General features: G+C 44.7%; 1 protein-coding gene across 1 annotated transcript in view; it reads left to right on the plus strand.

Moving 5' to 3' along the window:
• Positions 1–2144: 2144 nt before the first annotated feature.
• LOC106592652 (Krueppel-like factor 5) overlaps positions 2145–17549 on the plus strand; it is a 270170-nt gene continuing 254765 nt past the window's right edge. The window contains exons 1-3 of the mRNA XM_045714013.2: positions 2145–2767; positions 7233–8328; positions 12410–12469. Coding sequence (XP_045569969.1) covers positions 2570–2767; positions 7233–8328; positions 12410–12469 — 1354 coding nt within the window. The 5' untranslated portion in view covers positions 2145–2569. The remainder of the gene's footprint in view (positions 2768–7232; positions 8329–12409; positions 12470–17549) is intronic.

Here is a 17549-nt window from a genome sequence, read left to right on the forward strand (position 1 = left end):
TCCGTTTTGTCACCAAAGCCCCATATACTACCCACCACTGCGACCTGTATGCTCTCGTTGGCTGGCCCTCGCTTCATACTCGTCGCCAAACCCACTGGTTCCAGGTCATCTACAAGACCCTGCTAGGTAAAGTCCCACCTTATCTCAGCTCACTGGTCACAATAGCAGCACCCACCTGTAGCATGCGCTCCAGCAGGTATATCTCACTGGTCATCCCCAAAGCCAATTCCTCCTTTGGCTGCCTTTCCTTCCAGTTCTCTGCTGCTAATGACTAGAACAAACTGCAAAAATCTCTGAAGCTGGAGACTCATATCTCCCTCACTAGCTTTAAGCATCAGCTGTCAGAGCAGCTCACAGATCACTGCACCTGTTCATAGCCCATCTGTAAACAGCCCATCTATCTACCTCATCCCCATACTGTATTTATTTATCTTGCTCCTTTGCACCCCAGTATCTCTACTTGCACATTCATCTTCTGCACATCTACCATTCCAGTGTTTAATTGCTATATTGTAATTACTTCGCCACCATGGCCTATTTATTGCCTTAACTTACCTCATTTGCACTCACTGTATATAGACTTTTTGTTTTCTTTTGTTCTACTGTATTATTGACTGTATGTTTGTTTATTCCATGTGTAACTCCGTGTTGTTGTTTGTGTCGCACTGCTTTGCTTTATCTTGGCCAGGTCGCAGTTGTAAATGAGAACTTGTTCTCAACTAGCCTACCTGGTTAAATAAAGGTGAAATACATTTTCTGGTCGGCAGGTTTATCACCCTGGTCAGCGGTTCCATCACCCTGGTCAGCAGTTCCATCACCCTGGAGTCAGCAGTTCCATCACCCTGCTCAGCGGTTCCATCACCCTGGTCAGCGGTTCCATCACCCTGGAGTCAGCGGTTCCATCACCCTGGTCAGCGGTTCCATCACCCTGGTCAGCGGTTCCATCACCCTGGAGTCAGCGGTTCCATCACCCTGGTCGGCGGGTTTATCACCCTGGTCGGCGGGTTTATCACCCTGGTCGGCGGGTTTATCACCCTGGTCAGCGGTTCCATCACCCTGGTCAGCTGGTTTATCACCCTGGTCGGCGGGTTTATCACCCTGGTCGGCGGGTTTATCACCCTGGTCAGCGGTTCCATCACCCTGGTCAGCGGGTTTATCACCCTGGTCGGCAGGTTTATCACCCTGGTCAGCGATTCCATCACCCTGGTCAGCAGTTCCATCACCCTGGTCAGCAGTTCCATCACCCTGGTCAGCGGGTTTATCACCCTGGTCGGCAGGTTTATCACCCTGGTCAGCGGGTTTATCACCCTGGTCAGCGGGTTTATCACCCTGGTCAGCGGTTCCATCACCCTGGTCGGCGGGTTTATCACCCTGGGAAGTTGGTTTATTACCCTGGTCAGCGGTTCCATCACCCTGGTCGGCGGGTTTATCACCCTGGTCGGTGGGTTTATCACCCTGGGCAGTGGGTTTATCACCCTGGGCAGCGGGTTTATCACCCTGGTCAGCGGGTTTATCACCCTGGTCAGCGGTTCCATCACCCTGGTCGGCGGGTTCATCACCCTGGGCAGCGGGTTTATCACCCTGGTCAGCGGGTTTATCACCCTGGGCAGCGGGTTTATCATTTTTTTTACATTTTTTTGTAAAATGTAAAATGGGTTTACCAATGTAAAATGGGTTTATCACCCTGGGCAGCGGGTTTATCACCCTGGTCAGCCACTGACTTTCTCAACTAGTTCTAGTATTGTCAATGAAACTTTAAAATACCTTCAATATAAAAATATGTAAACTGGGAAGAATCATTCAAGAATATGAATAATTAAAGGGAATATTTACTCTGTGAGCCCTGAGAAGAAACGTGTGGACTATAGTTTAATATTCCCAGTAGGCACATTCCACAGAATGTACATACATATGATAAATAAAAATGATTTTATTTGGTGTTGATAGAAAATGTTCTTGAAGCCCTGGGGGAGGGGGGAAACCCCTGTGAAATGATGCAGGTCAAAGCTTGGGAACATGAAACATGGTGAGTATGAGGATAATACTGTGCTGTCCTTGGTATATGTTTAACCTAGCTAGATATTCAGTGAACAGGGCTTTAGGGAGAGAAGCCCTCTGTGAAAGGGGGGTCTCGGTGCCTGGGGAGCTGTTTTACTGTTGTTCTACAGAAGCCTTTTGACGGTGTATGAGCCGTTCTGTTCTGTCTTTATTTTGTTGGCCACGCCCTGCCTCTCTCTTTTTGGAAACACTAAACCGACTGAACCTGCCCCACGCCCGCCTTGCTTCCTCCTCTCATCGCATGACTTGACATGGATAGAAAAGAGCACAAGCTCTGAACTATTACCAACAGACTCCAGTCCTACCGAACCGAGACAAGTGGATAACCCAGTCAGACGGGATAGCTGACTAGACCACACACAGACAGACAGATCACAGCCTTGAATTTACATCGCTACAGTCTGTTCTCTCATGCACCGTCCCGTTTCATCTGTCGCCTCTGCCGTTATTGTTATATGATTATTATTGCGGCCGTTTGCACCTTGTTATTCTGGTGTGGGAGGGGGAGTAAATGTATATGGCCGCGACGCTGATCCCGATGAGCGCTGGGACCGGGACCGGGTCCGGGACCGGGCAGGACGAGATGTTCTACACCCTGCAGAAGCCCATGCTTTCGGAAGGCTTCCCGGCCGAGGAGTCGGCTCTGTTCGGTTTCGATCCCAAGAACGTAGTGACGGAAAGGAGTGGACAGAGTGAATACACGCAGCAGGTAATGTAGTGTCAGTCAGTGTTGGCTGTTGTTTAGCTCAGAATGGGCGAGGTTGGTAGCATGTTGCAAAGCACCAGTCTGTCTGTTTCGCTGTCATAGGGAATTCATACTATAATAATACATGGACAGGAGATTGACGCTTTAATTGTGCGGAATAATAATGTCTCCAGATTTTTTTTTGTTTGTTTTGGTCGTAAGTATTTTTATCATTCAATGTGTAGGCCTATGGGTCGGGACACAGCAGGAGGATTACATGATAGGGAACAAGATCGTAGGGACGGCAGGTAGCCTAGTGGTTAGAGCGTTGGACTAGTAACTGAAAGGTTGCTTGATCAAATCCCCGAACTGACAAGTTAAAAATATGTCGTTCTGCCCCCTGAACAAGGCAGTTAACCCACTGTTCCTAGGCTGTCATTGTAAATAAGAATTTGTTCATAACTGACTAGTTAAATACATTTTTTTTAATAGCAAAACGCATTTAGCGCATAGTTCATTGGAGCTGGTAGGACAGGCAGCTATGCCAGTTGCTCACAATTGGTTTCTTGGCTCCCATTCCCATCAACAACTGACTCCGTCCTATTCCATCTACTCTCTAAAGCGCGGTGCGGGATCCGGACCCAACCCGATATAGTAGGTAGAAACTTCCCAGCAATGTCGACAGACAGCCCGACCGCCTTAATCGGAAAACACTTGTGACAGATATATACATGACCAGTTAACAGCTGGACGATCTAAACGACAGAAATAGAAAAGCTTTCCTTCAGCCAGCAAGTTATTGCGTAAAGAACAGGACAGAGCAGTTACTTTGTAGAGACAAGGGGGTGTTTTCCTTCCATTTCCTTCATTAGTTGGATGTTCTTTTAATGAGTTATTTATGTGGAGCCTTAATAAGAGTTTATTATGGTGTGTGTGTTTTCCCCCCACTGAGCTGAGGGAATGGAGAGTCAGATTCATTCCTTCATCATGACCACCTGTCAGTAGGCTGCTGTCCCAAATGGCACCCTATTCCCTATGTAGTGCACTACTTTTAATCACAGCCAACCTATCTATGGGTGCCGTTTTAGGAAGCAGATAGTGCCTGTTTAAAGCCCTCTGGTCTGGTTGGTGTGAGTACAGTTTACAGCTGAGGGGGGAATGTGGCAACAGCTCACTGAAGGCTACTTGATAAATGTTTGACTGGTGACTCTGTCTCTCTGTCTGTCCTATCAAACATTACTACCGGACTCCTCATCCCACTGGCCACCACATAGTTTCAGCGTGACACATTCAAACACTGGTTCTGAACTCTTAAATGGATTATACAGATGTAGTATCTTAATTTGATCACTCTTTTCTTGCGGAGAATTTCCCTGCATGAAAAACCCATTTTTATTTTTTTATTTAACCTTTATTTAACCAGGTAGGCTAGTTGAGAAGAAGTTCTTTATTTAACCAGGTAGGCTAGTTGAGAACAAGTCCTTTATTTAACCAGGTAGGCTAGTTGAGAACAAGTTCTCATTTACAACTGCGACCTGGTCAAGATAAAGCAAAGCAGTGCGACACATACAACAACACAGAGTTACACATGGAATAAACAAACATGCAGTCAATAATACAGTAGAAAAAAGACAAATCTAAATACAGCGAGTGCAAATGAGGTAAGATAAGGGAGGTAAGGCAATAAATAGGCCATGGTGACGAAGTAATTACAATATACCGACACACAAAAACAGTATTGCAGTTTTCATGTAGTCTACTTTCGGGCCAGCTAATAACCTATCGACCGATCAAGTAACATTACTTGATGTTCAGATCCTATTGCTGCAGGATTATTTCACTGTGACAATATAGGTCAAATTAAGATTCTACATCTGTATGAGGTTTGAAATTATTGATACATTTGAATTAGACGTGACGAAATTTGTTGGTACCGCTCCACAAAAAACTAAAAATTTAGAATTTTCTCTGAAATACTTTTGTCAGTTTCAAGTTAATTGCCATCCATCATTTGTTTATTCCATATTTAATAGAAATCAGCTTTTGATTTTTTTTTATTCAACATAATATTGTAAATAATAAAACAAAATGACATGGACACAAATGATGGGACCCTTAACCTAATATTTTGTTGCACAACCTTCAGAGACAATCACTGCAATCAAATGTTTTCTGTAGCTCTCAATGAGACGTCTGCACCTGTTAACAGGTAGTTTTGGCCCACTCTTCCTGAGCAAACTACCCCAGCTGTCTCAGGTTTGATGGGTACCTTCTGCACCTGTTAACAGGTAGTTTGGCCCACTCTTCCTGAGCAAACTGCCCCAGCTGTCTCAGGTTTGATGGGTACCTTCTGCACCTGTTAACAGGTAGTTTGGCCCACTCTTCCTGAGCAAACTGCCCCAGCTGTCTCAGGTTTGATGGGTACCTTCTGCACCTGTTAACAGGTAGTTTGGCCCACTCTTCCTGAGCAAACTGCTCCAGCTGTCTCAGGTTTGATGGGTACCTTCTGCACCTGTTAACAGGTAGTTTTGGCCCACTCTTCCTGAGCAAACTGCCCCAGCTGTCTCAGGGTACCTTCTGCACCTGTTAACAGGTAGTTTGGCCCACTCTTCCTGAGCAAACTGCCCCAGCTGTCTCAGGTTTGATGGGTGCCTTCTGCACCTGTTAACAGGTAGTTTGGCCCACTCTTCCCGAGCAAACTGCCCCAGCTGTCTCAGGTTTGATGGGTACCTTCTCCAGACTGTAAGATTCAACTCTTTCCATAGATGTTCGATAGGATTCAGATCAGGACTCATTAGAAGGCCACTTCAGAATAATCCAATGGTTTTGTTCTTATTTATTCTATGGGTTTGTTTAGCTGTGTGTTTTGGGTTATTATCCTGTTGGAGGAAGAGATTTCTCACACTGGGCAGTACGTTTCGCATCCAGAATGCCTTTGATAGTCTTGAGATTTCATTGTGCCCCTGCACAGATTCAAGGCACCCTGTGCCAGGCGCAGCACAGTGGCCCCAGAACATAACCCGAGCCTCCTCCATGTTTCACTGTGGGAGTGATGTTCTTTACTTTGAAAACTTTATTTCTTCATCTGTGAACATAGAGCTCATGTGACTTGCCAAAAAAAGGCTCCAGTTTTGATTCATCAGTACAAAGGACATTCTCCCAGAAGCATTGTGGCTTGTCGATATGCACTTTAGCAAATTCCAGTCTGCCATTTAAAAAAAAAAAGAAGTTTTTCTTTCAAAAGTGGAGTCCTCCTGCATCTTCTTCTATGGAACTGACACTCGCTCAAAAAAAGCGCGAAACACCTTGGAGTTCAGCTTGTATCTCTTTTTCAGTTATCCTTTGTTCTTCTTCTACAATTCACACTATCTTTCTGTTCAATCTGAGGTCGATTTTTATTTGTAATTTTTTTCTCCCCCCTCTCTTGCGGCCGCGCCCTGGGAAGTTGGCTACAGTTCCATGGATCTTAAACTTCTTCTTCTTCAATAATATTTGCAACTGTTGTCACAGGAACATCAAGCTGCTTAGAGATGGTTTTGTAGCCTTTACCTTTATCATGCTCGTCTATTATTTTCTAACTGATCTCCTCAGACAAATGTCTCCTTTTTCTTTCTCTGGTCCATGTTCAGTGTGGTCCACACAATGATACCAAACAGCACAGTGAATACTTTTCTCCATTTTAAATAGGCTGAATGACTGATTACAAGATTGGAGACGTGTGTGTGTGTGTGTGTGTGTGTGTGTGTGTGTGTGTGTGTGTGTGTGTGTGTTACTAATTAAATAAACTAATTAGTTTGAAATATTCTACTATAATCCAATTATTTATCAGATTTTGTAAGGGGAACCAACAAATGTGTCCAAGCCATTATAGAATATCTTTATAGAAGAAGAAATAATTCATCTCTTTTCACAGCTTCTTTGCTTTATTCTGACACACCAAAGACATGCAAGTATACATGATTTAAAATAGCTTTTAATTTCACCACTTTTCAGGAGGAATTAAGCATTATTTCAATGAGCTGTAAGGGTACCAACACATTTGAACACGTCTGTAAATGATTGAAGTTAATGTAGATACCTGAACGTATTCTTCCTATCCATAATGCAGCATGTTGATGATATTGATTTGTATCACTTGATGATCAAAGATGATCAATTAAAATATTGTTTCACTATCAAGTTAATTAAAACCAAATCAATTAAAATATTGTTTCACTATTAAGTTAATTAAAACCAAATCAATTCAAATATTGTTTCACTATTAAGTTAATTAAAACCAAAATCAATAAAAATATTGTTTCACTATTAAGTTAATTAAACCAAAATCAATTAAAAGATTGTTTCACTATTAAGTTAATTAAACCAAAGTGAAATTGCAAAACATCTTGATTATTTTTCCATTTACATTCGAAATAGAGATTTGGTTCAGAATGAATAATGAGCCAACCTTTTTAAGTAAGTCTGTCTGTTTTTGTCTCTCTCTCCTCAGACAGGGAAGAGTGAGCTGGATAAGTACCTCTCCCCCCAGACGCACCTCCTGACGCCCCATCTTGACCCTCCAGAGCAGAACAAGTCTCGGCGGGACAGTGCCTCTGTGATGGATAATTTCTTTGGGGACGACCAGGGTGGATCTCCTTACAGCATCAACATGAACGTCTTCCTACCCGACCTGGCCTACCTGAGGATGGGCTTGTGTCGGCCGGCACGCTCGGGGCCTGGGGGTAACGGTGGAGGCATGGGCCAGCAGGTCAAAACAGAACCACCTTCTTCCTCCTCTCCCTTCGCCCATCCTCATCCTCACTGCCCCAGCAGCAGCGTCCACGGTAACAGCATCAGCCTTTCCATGGTAACGTCGGTGTCTTCTTCTTCTTCGTTACCAGAGTTCACTAGCGTGTTCAGCCCGTCGGGTGACGGTGACCCGACCTCTGACGCCGTGGCAACGGGCGGTTCTGTTTACGTGAAGGAGGAGCTGGGGTCGTTCGATCTGCCACACGACGACTCTCTGTTCCAGCTGCTCTCTGCAGAGCTGGACTCCGCCCCTCTCGCGCCCATGCATCACCACGGCAACAATGCTCATCACCGGGCGGTGCAGCATCACGGGGTTTCCGGTCACTCGCCCGTCATGCACACCTTCCACGACCTACACTTAGCCGCCCAGGCCCAGCAGCAGCAACACCAACAACTACAGACTGCCAAGTCAAGCTACTGTGGTGGGCTGCACAGCGTGGGGGGGGCCTACCCTCACCCTCACTTCCTCCAGCAGCCCCAGCATCATCAGGCCAAGGCCTCCTACCTGCCCCCATCTCCTCCCAGCTCAGAGCCCAGCTCCCCAGATCGTCAGAAGGACCTCCTTCAGAACCTCTCCCCTCCCCCTTCCTATGCCGCCACTATCGCCTCCAAGCTGGGAGTCAGCGTCTCCCCCTGTCTTTCCCCCACCGGTGTGGCTCGGCCCCCAGCCTCGAGTCTAACTCAAGCCCCAGGCTCCGGCCCAGCTCCAAGCCTGAACCAGTCCGTCCAAGTCCGTTACAATCGCAGGACCAACCCAGACCTAGAGAAGAGAAGGATACATCACTGTGACTTCCCAGGTCAGGACTTCTCCCTCCCTCCCTCCCTCCCTCTCTCAGCTGCAGAGCTTTACTTTAGGTTTACTTTCTAATGTGTGTTGGTAGTCTATTTCAGTGTAGTCATGAAGACTTGTTCCTAGCTCACATGCAATACGTTGTTTACCATCAATTAGCTCAGTGTCTGTAGGTCTATAGTGTCCTGTGTTATGGGTGGTGGTCTGATTAGCTCAGCGTCTGTAGTGTCCTGTGTTATGGGTGGTGGTCTGATTAGCTCAGTGTCTGTAGGTCTATAGTGTCCTGTGTTATGGGTGGTGGTCTGACTAGCTCAGTGTCTGTAGGTCTACAGTGTCCTGTGTTATGGGTGGTGGTCTGACTAGCTTAGTGTCTATAATGTCCTGTGTTATGGGTGGTGGTCTGATTAGTTCAGTGTCTGTAGTGTCGTGTGCTATGGGTGGTGGTCTGACTAGCTCAGTGTCCTGTGTTATGGGTGGTGGTCTGATTAGCTCAGTGGTCTGATTAGCTCAGTGTCCTGTGTTATGGGTGGTGGTCTGACTAGCTCAGTGTCTTGTGTTATGGGTGGTGGTCTGATTAGCTCAGTGTCTGTAGGTCTATAATGTCCTGTGTTATGGGTGGTGGTCTGATTAGCTCAGTGTCTACAGTGTCCTGTGTTATGGGTGGTGGTCTGATTAGCTCAGTGTTCTGTGTTATGGGTGGTGTTCTGACTAGCTCAGTGTCTATAGTGTCCTGTGTTATGGGTGGTGGTCTGACTAATTCAGTGTCTATAGTGTCCTGTGTTATGGGTGGTGGTCTGATTAGCTCAGTGTCTGTAGTGTCCTGTGTTATGGGTGGTGGTCTGATTAGCTCAGTGTCTGTAGTGTCCTGTGTTATGGGTGGTGGTCTGATTAGCTCAGTGTCTGTAGTGTCCTGTGTTTTGGGTGGTGGTCCGATTAGCTCAGTGTCCTGTGTTATGGGTGGTGGTCTGATTAGCTCAGTGTCCTGTGTTATGGGTGGTGGTCTGATTAGCTCAGTGTCCTGTGTTATGGGTGGTGGTCTGATTACCCTAGTGTCCTGTGTTATGGGTGGTGTTCTGATTAGCTCCGTGTCCTGTGTTATGGGTGGTGGATCTGACTCAGTGAATTTTAGTAAACATTACTATTCTCTGTGTGTGTGTTGCCTCTGAATGATGTGACGTTGAATAATTCAGTAATCGACAGCAGGCTTTTAGCCAGCTCTAAGGTGTGTCCCAAATGGCACCCTATTCCCTTCATCGTGCCCTCGTTGGGACCAGAACCCTGGTCAAAAGTAGTGCACTATATAGGGAATAGGGTGTCGTTTTGGATGCGAACAAGCCTCTAGAGATCTGTCAAGAGAAACACAGAAAATGGACTTCCAAGATGGATTGTTATTGGTTGCATCAAACTGACAGTGTATCACAGATAGAAAAACACACCAGTCAGTCGCTGAAACACACACACACACACACACACACACACACACACACACACACACACACACACACACGGACTCCTCTACGGTTAATATAATACTAATATACTACTTGTCAGCGGCTCTCGTGCCCTCTCACTAATGTTAGATGATGTCAGATAGCCTCTGGCTCTGGGATTGGACGCTTACTAAACTCCTCGGCATGTCTCGACTGGCGTTTTGGTAAATGGTATCAGGACTCAGGGAGACGGTGTTGCAGAACAGGGAGACGGTGTTGCAGAACAGGGAGACGGTGTAGCAGAACAGTCTCATTCTAAATGTATTAAATATCACCCTCATCAATCTACACACAATACCCCATAATGACATCACAATACCCCATAATGACATCACAATGCCCCATAATGACATCACAATGCCCCATAATGACATCACAATGCCCCATAATGACATCACCATACCCCATACTGATATCACCATACTGAGATCACAATACCACATAATGACATCACAATACCCCATAATGACAAAGCCAAAACAGGTTTAGACATTTTTGCTAATTTGTTAAAAATAAAAAACATTTCCTCATCAATCTACTCTTTACCCTATAATGACAAAGAGAACACAGGTTCTTAGAAATGTCTGCTCATTTAAAAACAGTTAACTTATTTTCATAAGTATTCAGACCCTTTGCTATGAGACTCTAAATTGAGCTCAGGTGCATCCTGTTTCCATTGATCATCCTTGAGATGTTTCTACAACTTGATTAGAGTCCACCTGTGGTAAATTAAATTGATTGGACACGATTTGGAAAGGCACACACCTGTCTATATAAGGTCCCACAGTTGACAGTTCATGTCAGAGCAAAAACCAAGCCATGAGATCGAAGGAATTGTCCGTAGAGCTCCGAGACAGGATTGTGTCGAGGCACAGATCTGGGGAAGGGTACCAAAAAATGTCTGCAGAATTGAAGGTCCCCAAGAACACAGTGGCCTCCATCATTCTGAAATGGAAGAAGTTTGGAACCAGCAAGACTCTTCCTAGAGCTGGCCGCCTGGCCAAACTGAGCAATCAGGGGAAGAAGGGCCTTGGTCAGGGAGGTGACCAAGAACCCAGTGGTCACTCTGACAGAGCTCCAGAGTTCCTCTGGAGATGGAGAAACCTTCCAGAAGGACAACCATCTCTGCAGCACTCTGCCAATCTAGTCTTTTATGCTAGAGTGGCCAGACGGAAGCCCCTCCTCAGTTAAAGACACATGACAGCCCGCTTGGAGTTTGTCAAAAGGCACATAAAGACTCTCAGACCATGAGAAACAAGATTCTCTGGTCTGATGAAACCAAGATTGAACTCTTTGGCCTAAATGTCAAGCGTCACGCCTGGAGGAAACCTGGCACCATCCTTACGGTGAAGCATGGTGGTGGCAGCATCATGTTGTGGGGATGTTTTTCAGCGGCAGGGACTGGGAGCCCTCAGACTGGGGCTAAGCTTCACTTTCCAAAAGGACAACGACTCTAAGCAGACAGCCAAGAGAATGCAGGAGTGGCTTCAGGACAAGTCTCTGAATGTCCTTGAGTGGCCCAGCCAGAGCCTGGACTTGAACCCGATCGAATATCTCTGGAGAGACCTGAAAATAGCTGTGCAGCGACGTTCCCCATCCAACCTGACAGAGCTTGAGAGGATCTGCAGAGAAAAATGGGAGAAACTCCCCCAATACAGGTGTGCCAAACTTGTAGCGTCATACCCAAGAATACTTGAGGCTGTAATCGCTGCCAAAGGTGCTTCATCAAAGTACTGAGTAAAGGGTCTGAATACTTATGTTAATGTAGTATTTTTTATTTGTATAAATTAGCAAACATTTCGAAACCTGTTTTTGCTTTGTCATTATGGGGTAGTGTGTGTACATTGAGGATTTAAAAAAAATATATATTTTTGAATGAGGCTGTAACGTAACAATGTGGAAGAATTCAAGGTGTCTGAATACTTACAGAATACACAGTATTGTAGAACAGCAGAATCCACAGATATATAGTATAGTAGAACAGCAGAATCCACAGATATATAGTATAGTAGAACAGCAGACTCCACAGATATATAGTATAGTAGAACAGCGGAATCCACAGATATATAGTATGGTAGAACAGCGGAATCCACAGATATATAGTATGGTAGAACAGCGGAATCCACAGATATATAGTATGGTAGAACAGCGGAATCCACAGATATATAGTATAGTAGAACAGCGGAATCCTCAGATATATAGTATAGTAGAACAGCGGAATCCACAGATATATATAGTATAGTAGAACAGCGGAATCCACAGATATATAGTATAGTAGAACAGCGGAATCCACAGATATATAGTATAGTAGAACAGCAGAATCCACAGATATATAGTATAGTAGAACATCATTCCATAGAACATAGAACATATACTGTAGATAGTATTGTAGAACACATACTGTAGATAGTATTGTAGAACACATACTGTAGATAGTATTGTAGAACAGCGGAATCCATAGACAGATAGTATTGTGGAACAGAGGGCTCGCAGTGGTGGAACAGAACATTTGATGTATTTTGTACATATTCCTGAACTTGTGCCTATTTTATAATCCTGATAATATCGTTTTCTTCTTCTCTGTGTATCGTTTCCCAGGATGTAAGAAAGTGTACACCAAGTCTTCCCATCTGAAAGCCCACCTGAGGACCCACACTGGTAAGATCTTCTCTCTCTTTTAATTAACCTCTTTTTTTAAAAATTTTTGGTCGTTCCTCGTCGTGTTGCTAGGCAGGGGCGTAGTCTTGGCATGCGTTATGCATTCATTCCTTGCATGCTGCTTGGGGAAGTTATCCCCGCTCCGCCTGCCCCAATATGTTCATAGATGATAATAATAATCACAGTGGTTGTCGAGGGTGCAACAGGTCAGCACCTCAGGTGTAAATGTCAGTTGGCTTTTCATAGCCGATCATTCAGAGGTAGAGAGGTAGAGAGGTAGAGAGGTAGAGAGGTAGAGAGGTAGAGATGAAAACAACAGGTCAGGGTTCCATAGCCGTAGGCAGAACAGTTGAAACTGGAGCCGCAGCATGACCAGGTGGACTGGGGGACAGCAAGGAGTCATCAGGCCAGATAATCCGGAGGCATGGTCTCTCTCTCTCTCTCTCTCTCTCTCTCTCTCTCTCTCTCTCTCTCTCTCTCTCTCACACACAGAGAGTGTAATATGAGATAAGCCATGTAAACAAGGAGCTGTGGTTTAGGTGTGGTCCTTCCAGGCAGTCTGAAACATATTCCCCTGGTAATATCTCTATATTCCTGGTCTAGTTCTCTGATCTGGGAAACACATCCTCCTATTATCCAGTAGATTGTAATGGTTATTAAACGGCTCTCTGTAGGAGATGACCTATCTGTGTGCTTCCTGTTGGGAACGGCTAGAGGTTTTATGACACGGACTGTTTGACAAGGGTGCTCACAAACAACCGCACTCTCTCTCTCTCTCACACACACACACACACACACACACATATGTATGTATATATGTATGTAGATATGTATGTGTATATATATATATATATATATATATATATATATATATTGGAGTTACATTGTGTTGTTTAAGTGTTCCCTTTATTTTTTTTGAGCAGTGTGTGTATATATATATATATATATATATATATATATATATAGAATGTGAAATGTCAGAATAATAGCATAGAGAATGATTTATTTCAGCTTTTATTTCTTTCATCACATTCACAGTGGGTCAGAAGTTTACATACACTCAATTAGTATTTGGGAGCATTGCCTTTAAATTGTTTAACTTGGGTCAAACGATTCGGGTAGCCTTCCACAAGCTTCCCACAATAAGTTGGGTGAATTTTGGCCCATTCCTCGTGACAGAGCTGGTGTAACTGAGTCAGGTTTGTAGGCCTCCTTTCTCGCACACTCTTTTTTTAGTTCTGCCCACAAATGTTCTATAGGTTTGAGGTCAGGGCTTTGTGATGGCCACTCCAATACCTTGACTTTGTTGTCCTTAAGCCATTTTGCCACAACTTTGGAAGTATGCTTGGGGTCATTGTCCATTTGGAAGACCCATTTGTGACCAGGCTTTAACTTCCTGACTGATGTCTTGAGGTGCTGACCTGTTGCACCCTCGACAACCACTGTGATTATTATTATTTGACCCTGCTGGTCATTTATGAACATTTGAACATCTTGGCCATGTTCTGTTATAATCTCCACCCGGCACAGCCAGAAGAGGACTGGCCACCCCTCATAGCCTGGTTCCTCTCTAGGTTTCTTCCTAGGTTCTGGCCTTTCTAGGGAGTTTTTTCTACGCCACCATGCTTCTACACCTGCATTGCTTGAAGGTTTGGGGTTTTAGGCTGGGTTTCTGTACAGCACTTTGAGATATCAGCTGATGTAAGAAGGGCTTTATAAATACATTTGATTTGATGTTGCTTTAATATATCCACATAATTTTCCATCCTCATGATGCCACCTATTTTGTGAAGTGCACCAGTCCCTCCTGCAGCAAAGCACCCCCACAACATGATGCTGCCACCCCCGTGCTTCACGGTTGGGATGGTTTTCTTCGGCTTGCAAGCCTCCCCCTTTTTCCTCCAAACATAACGATGGTCATTATGGCCAAACAGTTCTATTTTTGTTTCATCAGACCAGTGGACATTTCTCCAAAAAGTATGATCTTTGTCCCCATGTGCAGTTGCAAACCATAGTCTGGCTTTTTTATGGCGGTTTTGGAGCAGTGGCTTCTTCCTTGCTGAGCGGCCTTTAAGGTTATGTTGATATAGGACTCGTTTTACTGTGGATATAGATACTTTTGTACCTGTTTCCTCCAGCATCTTCACAAGGTCCTTTGCTGTTGTTCTGGGATTGATTTGCACTTTTCGGAAATCGCTCCCAAGGATGAACCAGACTTGTGGAGGTCTACACATTTTTTTATGAGGTCTTGGCTGATTTCTTTAGATTTTCCCATGATGTCAAGCAAAGAGGCACAGAGTTTGAAGGTAGGCCTTGAAATACATCCACAGGTACACCTCCAATAGGCTAATTGACATCATTTGAGTCAATCAGAAGCTTCTAAAGCCATGACATTTTCTGGAATTTTCCAAGCTGTTTAAAGGCACGGTCAACTTAGTGTAGGTAAACTGTTATAACAGCCTCCACTCTTCAGAGAAGTAATTAACATGGAGTTGGTCCCCCCTTTGCTGCTATAACAGCCTCCACTCTCCAGGGAAGTCATTAATATGGAGTTGGTCCCCCCTTTGCTGCTATAACAGCCTCAACTATTCAGGGAAGACATTAATATGGAGTTGGACCCCCCTTTGCTGCTATAACAGCCTCCACTCTTCAGGGAAGTCATTAATATGGAGTTGGTCCCCCCCCCCCCCCTTTGCTGCTATAACAGCCTCCACTCTTCAGGGAAGTCATTAATATGGAGCTGGTCCCCCCCTTTGCTGCTATAACAGCCTCCACTCTTCAGGGAAGTCATTAATATGGAGATGGTCCCCCCCTTTGCTGCTATAACAGCCTCCACTCTTCAGGGAAGTCATTCATAAGGAGTTGGTCCCCCCCCCCCCCCCCCCTTTGCTGCTATAACAGCCTCCACTCTTCAGGGAAGGCATTAATATGGAGTTGGTCCCCCCCTTTGCTGCTATAACAGCCTCCACTCTTCAGGGAAGGCTTTAATATGGAGTTGGTCCCCACCTTTGCTGCTATAACAGCCTCCACTCTTCAGGGAAGGCTTTAATATGGAGTTGGTCCCCACCTTTGCTGCTATAACAGCCTCCACTCTTCAGGGAAGTCATTAATATGGAGTTGGTCCCCCCCCTTTGCTGCTATAACAGCCTCCACTCTTCTGTTCGACCAGTAGGCGTCAGTATACCTTTTGGGCGTGCGTGTGTACACACACACACACACTTGTTTTGCACGTGTTTCGTGTGGTATGTTGTTTTGGCAGAGTCATTATGTCTTCATGTTTTTGTTATGGTTCACTAAGGGTTTGGTTTGGTTTCTATCTTTCCAGGGAGCGTATCAAGTCCATCATTTCTGTCTGCTGTTGTACCTGTGGTGAGGTGTGTGTGTGTGTGTGTGTGTGTGTGTGTGTGTGTGTCACCCGTCTTGTAAAAAAGGCTTTGGTGCCTTGGGGGAAATGAAGACAACAGAAGCGTTAGTGAGAACCTGCTCGATCCACTGATCCACTGTTTAACAATCTGCATTATGTTTTAATGTGGCTCAGATCGTTACCTCGTAGAGACGGTTTGTCATGTTTGGTGAACATTACGGAGAGAGGATGTGACCTGCACCTTTTTGAGTTTTTCACTTTGAGTGTCTGTTTCTGTTACTGTGGTCGTCTGTTATCAAAACCACTAGCTAGAGACTGTTACTGTGGTCGTCTGTTATCAAAACCACTAGCTAGAGACTGTTACTGTGGTCGTCTGTTATCAAAACAACTAGGTAGAGACTTACTGTGGTCGTCTGTTATCAAAACCACTAGCTAGAGACTGTTACTGTGGTCGTCTGTTATCAAAACCACTAGCTAGAGACTGTTACTGTGGTCGTCTGTTATCACAACCACTAGCTAGAGACTGTTACTGTGGTCGTCTGTTATCAAAACCACTAGCTAGAGACTGTTACTGTGGTCGTCTGTTATCAAAACAACTAGCTAGAGACTGTTACTGTGGTCGTCTGTTATCAAAACCACTAGCTAGAGACTGTTACTGTGGGTCGTCTGTTATCAAAACCACTAGCTAGAGACTGTTACTGTGGGTCGTCTGTTATCAAAACCACTAGCTAGAGACTGTTACTGTGGTCGTCTGTTATCAAAACCACTAGCTAGAGACTGTTACTGTGGTCGTCTGTTATCAAAACAACTAGGTAGAGACTTACTGTGGTCGTCTGTTATCGAAGCCACTAGCTAGAGACTGTTACTGTCGTCGTCTGTTATCAAAACAACTAGGTAGAGACTTACTGTCGTCGTCTGTTATCAAAACCACTAGCTAGAGACTGTTACTGTCGTCGTCTGTTATCAAAACCACTAGCTAGAGACTGTTACTGTGGTCGTCTGTTATCAAAACCACTAGCTAGAGACTGTTACTGTGGTCGTCTGTTATCAAAACCACTAGCTAGAGACTGTTACTGTGGTCGTCTGTTATCAAAACAACTAGGTAGAGACTTACTGTGGTCGTCTGTTATCAAAACCACTAGCTCGAGACTGTTACTGTGGTCGTCTGTTATCAAAACCACTTGCTAGAGACTGTTACTGTGGTCGTCTGTTATCAAAACCACTAGGTAGAGACTGTTACTGTGGGTAGTTTGTTATCCACTGTTTAACAATCTGCATTAACATGTTTTAATGTGGCTCAGATCGTTACCTCGTAGAGACGGTTTGTCATGTTTGGTGAACATTACGGAGAGAGGATGTGACCTGCACCTTTTTGAGTTGTTCACTTTGAGTGTCTGTTTCTGTTACTGTGGTCGTCTGTTATCAAAACCACTAGCTAGAGACTGTTACTGTGGTCGTCTGTTATCAAAACCACTAGCTAGAGACTGTTACTGTGGTCGTCTGATATCAAAACCACTAGCTAGAGACTGTTACTGTGGTCGTCTGTTATCAAAACCACTAGCTAGAGACTGTTACTGTGGTCGTCTGTTATCAAAACCACTAGCTAGAGACTGTTACTGTGGTCGTCTGTTATCAAAACCAATAGCTAGAGACTGTTACTGTGGTCGTCTGTTATCAAAACCACTAGCTAGAGACTGTTACTGTGGGTCGTCTGTT

Source organism: Salmo salar, unplaced genomic scaffold (assembly GCF_965601325.2).
Source record: "Salmo salar unplaced genomic scaffold, fSalSal1 ptg000229l, whole genome shotgun sequence".
NCBI lineage: Eukaryota > Metazoa > Chordata > Actinopteri > Salmoniformes > Salmonidae > Salmo > Salmo salar.